Source organism: Delphinus delphis, chromosome 2, assembly GCF_949987515.2.
Source record: "Delphinus delphis chromosome 2, mDelDel1.2, whole genome shotgun sequence".
NCBI lineage: Eukaryota > Metazoa > Chordata > Mammalia > Artiodactyla > Delphinidae > Delphinus > Delphinus delphis.
The window spans coordinates 37,086,365-37,093,414 of record NC_082684.1 but is presented as its reverse complement, the minus strand read 5'-3'; the positions used below and the strand labels follow the sequence as shown (position 1 = coordinate 37,093,414).

The window sequence follows — 7,050 nt, the reverse complement described above, 5'->3', positions numbered from 1 at the left end:
GCACTGTAAAGATGAACAAATCATGCTAGCATCCCACATGAATTCTGATTTTATTTCTTCAGGGAAGCAGTTTGTCTCTGCAGTTATTGCTCTAACATCAATGCTTGGTCCTGCCCACAAACCCATACCCCAGCTCTTGGCTCTGACAGTAGGAATCTTGAAGGGCTTGAGTTCTCAAGAGTCAAATTAAGGATGGCCTTAATTTAGCAGGAAGTCTGCAGAAGGATGCCAGGGGAGTCCCACTATACCACTCAGGTTACCGTTTTGAAATAAAGCACCATTGATGACATAGCTTTAGTAGAAGGTCAGACAGTAGGGACCCTTAACCTCTATTCCACATTTACTTCTCAAATGATGCAAGTGCTTGGAAAATAGTTACGGGGAACATCCCTCAGCATTGGGGTTCTCAAGCTGTGTGTCCAGTTTGGAGAACGGTCCCTTCAGGGCTTCAATGAAGAGAAGTAAAATATTCCATCTAGTGATCAAAGAAAGAAGGGCAAAATGAGAAGTTTCCAAGAAGAGGTTTGTGGGACAAAATGAGAGGGCAGTGGCCTGTCAGCTGGTGTCTTTTCTAGAGCATGATAGGACCTTGTCTTGGTGGTGCTTTTGAGTATGCCTGTACTAGGTGAGGAATCTGGGGCACTGTCCTTCAGAGCCATTCGGCAGAACTCTGTTCTCACAGGACAGCTATCGTGTTGGCGGGTTATAAACAGTATGACTGTCTGAAGGGAGGCCCTCTCACATCCCCACCCTCATGGAAGAAGTGAAACCGGGGCTTCCCTGGTGGCGCAGTGGTTGGGAGTCTGCCTGCCGATGCAGGGGACACGGGTTCGTGCCCCGGTCCGGGAAGATCCCACATGCCACGGAGCGGCTGGGCCCGTGAGCCATGGCCGCTGAGCCTGCGCGTCCGGAGCCTGTGCTCCGCAACGGGAGAGGCCACAACAGTGAGAGGCCCGCGTACCGCAAAAAAAAAAAAAAAAAGTGAAACCAGTCATTCATGCCTAAACTTGTCTGTCTTATTCCTGCATTTGTGAATTTGTGAGTGTGAGAAAGACAAGGGTGGAATGTGAACTTTAAAAAGGAGGGAGAGTCAATCTAACAAAGGATCTAAAACAAACGTTACTCCACAAGGTGATCAGGAAATGGGTAAAGTGCTCTTTGTGTTCCCAGCAACTGTACTCTCCACGCCCTTGCTGTCATTAAAGTGGACTAAGTTCAACTTCTTAAGGTGCAGGTAACCTTTAGCCCAGTACCCACAGTCATTAAAGTGGACTAAGTTCAACTTCTTAAGGTGCAGGTAACCTTTAGCCCAGTACCCACAGCCCAATCTTCCTGATTGGAATCCTCTAACTTCCCAGTGCTTCCTCCACTTTTCTTCCCCTTTCTTCTCCTTATCACCTCCTTTCCCCAGTTCTGAAGAAGAGCCATAAAGTAATAATACAATTCACACTTCCCGAAACTCCGCCTGCCACCCAGACCGTGACCTGAGCCTGCTTTCCAGACAGTAATTGGAGTGTCCCCTTGATCGGAGCCTCCCTCTCCTCAGCCTTTGTGTGCTGCCAGCCCCTCCGTCCCACCTGCGGTTTTATACCGTCCCTCCCACCTCCGTCAAGGAAGAGACACAGAGAGCCTGGCCGTTTCCACACCTGCCCTTTATTGGACTCAGCCAGAAGGCTGGCTCTGGACCCTCACACTTCTCAGACACCTCCCATACAGCTTTAGGAAGGCGCCATCACTCTGAAGGCTCAGAGCCCACCCGTCTTGGAGCCCCAGGTTGAATCACCAACCAGAAGTTTGGGGGCAAGGAAAGGAAACAGGCAGACCAGAAAGGCAAGGCTCTTCAATGCAGGGGACTGATCTGAAGGGAAAGCCCGGGCCCAGCAGAGTCTCCTGAGGGCACACTGAATGCTCAGGAAAGACGCTCAGGGGCAGGAGGAAGTAGGAGATCTGCTGGTGGTTATATGGCAACTTTGAGGAGGCGCTTGATGTCAGGCTCGATGTTGATGGTCGGGAAGGTGCGGCTGTAGCGTCGGAAGGGCTCCCCCTCTGGCCCGACGAGGAACTTCTCAAAGTTCCAAGACACATCTGAGCGGTGCACAGGGCTCCAAATGATGAACTTGGGATCGGTCATGAGGGAAAACGGGTCGTCGTAAGGGTAGGGGAGCTTATCCTTCAGGTAGGTGAAGACAGGATGCTCATTCTGACCATTCACATCACACTTTTGGATAAGGGTAAAGGTGGGCTGGAATCCACCCCCAGGGCGGACGTACTTGAGGCTGTTCAGGATCTCCTCATTCTGACAGTTCTCCTGGGGGAGAAAAGAGACAAAGCGCTTGGGAAATGCAAGAGATGAAGGAGCTACGAAGGATCTACAAAGTCACCCTCCTGTACTCCCCAGGATCATTCTTTCTATTATGTATTCCCCACCCCCACCCCCCTACCCCGTTCCTTCTCTTTCCTTCTTCATTCGCTTTGCCCTACTCTTGACTCGGAGTTTTCCCTCTCACAGCTATTGTCTGATGGTTTGCTAGGCCATTTCTGAAAGTTCTCACAGACCCTAGCTTGGCTGTTCTTGTACTGAAAGATATAGAGCTTTTGAGCTGTCACTTCTCTCTCCGATCTACCCTGAGCAATGCTTAGGGTATCTGTCTGAAGCTTCAAGGAACCTTGAGTTCTGGGCAGTAGAAAGAAAGGGAAAGGAGGCTCAGGTCATATTGCCTAGAACCCTCCTTCCACTTATGCACCCACACATACATGCACACCCACACACACACCCTGCCACCACCTTCCCTTTCCTTTTGCCCTGGCCTTGCCTGTCTTTCTTCTAATTACCTCTGAGTGTTGAATCTAGCCTTGGCCTCTGCCCTACTCAGCTCCTCAAACGAAAGGTGAAATTGAGATCTAGAAGAATGGGATTTATAGCTTCTTCCTTTCATCTTGTCCTAGATCTAAAGTACAAGTAGGAGGAAGCTTTGATGAAGGAAAACCCCATCCAAGGAAGACTAGTTTTCAGGTGCCATAAAGGCAAAGTAGGTTAGAGACAACAATGAACGTACTGTAAACGGAATTACTTCATGACCAACAGGCATGAATTAAATAGGATTGAAGGTTTAGTGTTCTGGAATAGGCCAGGGGAAGGGGAAGTTAAGGAAATAAGGGCTTAAGGACCAAAAGTTGTGAATGTGTAATTATCGTTCCTTTCACTTAGCTTCCTGCACCTCACGCTCACTTGCTGTACTCAGCTAGGATGCTTTAGATCTCAACCTGTTGCCTGTCTTTCCTCCCCGCTGCCAGCACTGTCCTATCCCCACTTAGCATTCCCCACCCCTGACAGCCCACAAAGACCCATAGAAACCCTTATTTTCCACCCCCATCCGCCAAGTCTAAGAGTCATATATCTCCCTCAGGGCAAGAAGTTCCTGCCTCTGACCTACTAGAACCAATTAGTACAGTCAGTTCCAGGCCATCATGACATCTTGAGCCCAGAGTTGATGGCTATTAGACATCTTATCTCCTAATGCAAAAGGCCTGCTGGCTACTGGTAGCTTACGCATTCCCTCCAGCAACTGGCTGGCCTGAAGTGATGGAAGGAGGCATCTCTAGGGCCAGAGAGACCCCTCTGAAGAGGTTTTACCTTTTCTGTCTCTCTTTCCCTGGCCAAGCCTAGAAACAGAACTGAGGCAAGGAAGGAACAGTGAGAGCACTCATGGTTTGGGCTCAGGTTTGTCACAGCCAATGACATTTCGGCCTTCCTGCCTATATCTCTGATAATCTCTTCCTTGCCTTCATGCCACTGTGAATTGAACCCAAGGGATTATAATTGGAGGACATTCTGCCTGCTTGTGCTATTAAAATCCTAAGTGAGGGCTTCCCTGGTGGCGCAGTGGTTGAGAGTCCGCCTGCCGATGCAGGGGACACGGGTTCGTGCCCTGGTCCAGGAGGATCCCACATGCCGCGGAGTGGCTGGGCCCGTGAGCCTTGGACGCTGAGCCTGCGCGTCCGGAGCCTGTGCTCCGTAGCGGAAGAGGCCACAACAGTGAGAGGCCAGCGTACCGGAAAAAAAAAAAAAAAAGAAAAAAAAAATCCTAAGTGAAAATATAAGAACCCCTAAAAGATAACTTGAGGTGTGCGGGCTGAAGATCTATAACAACTTGACCCATTATCAGGGACAGAGAGGCACGCGTGATGCCCAGAGGAGACACGTACACTTTGCAAACCCTTTTACCTTCCCCCAAATTCACTCTCCACTTGGCTGATTTTAAACAAACAAACAAAACCTTTCAATCTAAATAGTAAAGTTGCTTACATTTGCATATTACTCTATACTTTTCAAGTTACTTTTGTAGCTCTTATCCCCACAACCTCACAATAATCCTATCAGGTAAGTGGTATTATCCCTAGTTTATAGAAGAGGAAACCAAAACAGAAAAATTGAGTGACTCTTCCTGGGGCACAGAGCTATTAGCAGAATCAAATGTAGTGAAAATGAAGGTCTCCTGAGTCAGTTCAATCCTAGTTTGATTCTTGATCTTCTATTTCCTCCAGTCATTCATTCAACAAACATTTAATGAGTGCCTTCTATACCCAGGCACGGAGGACACAATGGAGAGAAAAACAGACCTGGTACCAGCCCTCGTGGAGTGTAGTGGGAAGACAAGAAACCATAAAAATCCATACGTTTGGTGTTCTATCACAGACAAAATCATACTGACTTCCCCCTGGTACTCGCATGCACCTAAAGACCTAGATTAACAAAACATACCCCATGATTCAAGACACTCAACACACATAGTCGTCCTCCCCCTCTCTTTAGCCCACTGGAGCTGCAGCAACCCAACTCCTTGGGTACAATACCAGGGACGTCTCACCTGATGTCCAAATTGGTTGCAAGGGAAGCCAAGAACCACCAGGCGCCTGGGAAAGCGGCATTGCAGCTCGTTGAGTTGGGTGAAGTCCCGGGTGGTTGTGCCTCAGAGCGAGGCCACGTTCTCAATCAGCACTGCCCTGCCTCGGAATGTATTGAAATCTACCTTCTCCCCATCTAGGCTGATAGCACTGAGGTCGTAGAAGGACTTGGCAACGTAAGCCATGGTGCGAGTGCAGAGTGAGTGGCAGAGCAGTGTGACCCCACTTAAGGGTCTATTAAAGGGGTGGGGAGGAAGGAGGAGCCAGGAAGGATCTCACAATGGGACTTTGAGCATCCCCAGGATGACTTAGCAAAAAGTCACCTACCCGTTAAGTGCTGTTTGAACAGGAAGGTCGCTCCTCCTATTTACAGACTCTGAACAAAGCCACCTCCCTGCTCCACCCTGTTGGCAACCTAGGAAGGGCCAATGTGATATCTCTGAGCAGACATGAATAATTCACCGCTTGCAGGAAACCAGAGCCCCAAAGGTTGGACGGGGAGGAAAAAAGGCAGGGAGGGATGCAAGATTGACTCCTACTTGCCCCAGCATATTGTTTTCACTTGGCACAGACAGTTACTGAGCGCCTGCTGAGTGCCGAGCTCTGAATTGTGCAATTGAGAGGTCAGGGTCTGCCGAGGGCTGAAGGATGAGGAAGAGGACTGGGCGCATGTCCCCTTTACTCAGACTACAAATGGAATATACATGTTACTGTTCACATTTCTCTCTTTGGCTGTTACTTTCCACAAGCACAAAATCAAAGGGACCATTAGGAAGACGGTGTGTGGTTTTCTAAAATAATGGCTTTCAGTGCCTCAGCTTGCACCAGTCTGAAGAGGGGAAGCTGTGTTTGTCTTGAAAAGTCTCTCAGTGAGTGATGGTACTTGTCCTGGAGAGCACATCTGCCCTTGCCCCCTGCGCTGTACCATCTCCTCTAATACCCCACACCCCACCTCCACAGGGTCATGAGGCTGCAGTTGGTTGTGGCTGGGATAACAGAGGAGTCACAGAGCAGGTGGGTAAACTCAGAGGGGATGGATGCCCCTACCTCTTATCAGACAAAGACAGTCCCAAAGACTTCTCAGAGGGGCTTGTGCTGGTCATGCCCCACAGAAGGAAGTGTGCAGGCAGTCGAAGCTGCTATGGTTCTAGACCCAGCTAGGCCGCTCACGATGTTTTCAACACCAGCATGCAATGTGTTGCAGGACATCGGGGGACATGCTAAGAGCTATCATGGGAGCACAGCACTGGAAGCCCACAGAAACTAAAAAGACCTAATGCTTCACTTCATTCTTCCAAACACCCATCAATGCAAGAAATCGGGGTTTGTTATTTTGTTTTTTGTTTTTAATGCCTGGATTTCTCCATCATTAAAGCTGGCAATTAGGCTTTACCTGGCTTTGGGATTTTAGAGCGAAATTTCAATAACAATGCTGTTGTTTACTAGAGAGTGTTTTCACAGGTATGTGTCCATTGGGAACTGTCTCCTAGAACAAAGAATAAGCCAGGTTGGGGAGCAGCTGGTCTTGAGAATCTGATTTGTTGAGAAGATGGAGGAAGTACTTTCCAGGAAGTACCCAGGTGTTCTGTTCTGTAGCCTGTTCATGGCTGTTTAATGCAACACGGGAATCCATACATCTTAACTGGCTGCTCCCTACAAAAAAGCCTCCATTACCTAAGTGGGAATGGAATCTTTTGCCACTAGAAGAGGTGGCAGGAAATGCAGAGGGAAGTGTGTCCCCTGCTGAGGCTGGGTGGAGTTGCTAGAAAAAGCAAATAAACGCCTCCTAAGCCACTGAGTCAAGAACTTCGCCCTGATAATGGGCTAAACTCTTAACATGAACTTGCCAGATTCACCTGCATGCCTAGCACTTCCCTAGTACTCTCTGGGCTTCCAGATGCCTCTTACTGGCTGCCCTTCTGGGACCCCTCTCCAGGAAGACCATGGAAGTTGCTGAACTGAGGAGTGGAGGTGCTGTCTTCCTTAGGTACACGACATCCCTTTTCCCCAGGGGCAACCTAGGACACCTTGAGTTGCCCAGGTTCTCACCTTTCACGATTGAATACAATTGATGAAGCTCTCCTAAAATACCTCTTTGTTTCCAGATGTACCTCAAACTGGCCTACTTTCCAGAAGCTTGTAACT

The 7,050-nt window shown here is 48.9% G+C and overlaps 1 protein-coding gene across 1 annotated transcript; it reads right to left on the bottom strand.

Annotated features, from left to right (window-relative positions):
- Positions 1–1,633: 1,633 nt before the first annotated feature.
- On the bottom strand, positions 1,634–5,152 carry GPX2 (glutathione peroxidase 2). Its single transcript, XM_060003411.1, has 2 exons — positions 4,869–5,152; positions 1,634–2,308 (listed from the first exon to the last, which is right to left on the bottom strand). Exons 1-2 carry the CDS (start codon positions 5,088–5,090, stop codon positions 1,958–1,960), a joined length of 573 nt encoding a protein of 190 aa, XP_059859394.1. The 5' UTR covers positions 5,091–5,152; the 3' UTR covers positions 1,634–1,957.
- Positions 5,153–7,050: the final 1,898 nt, after the last annotated feature.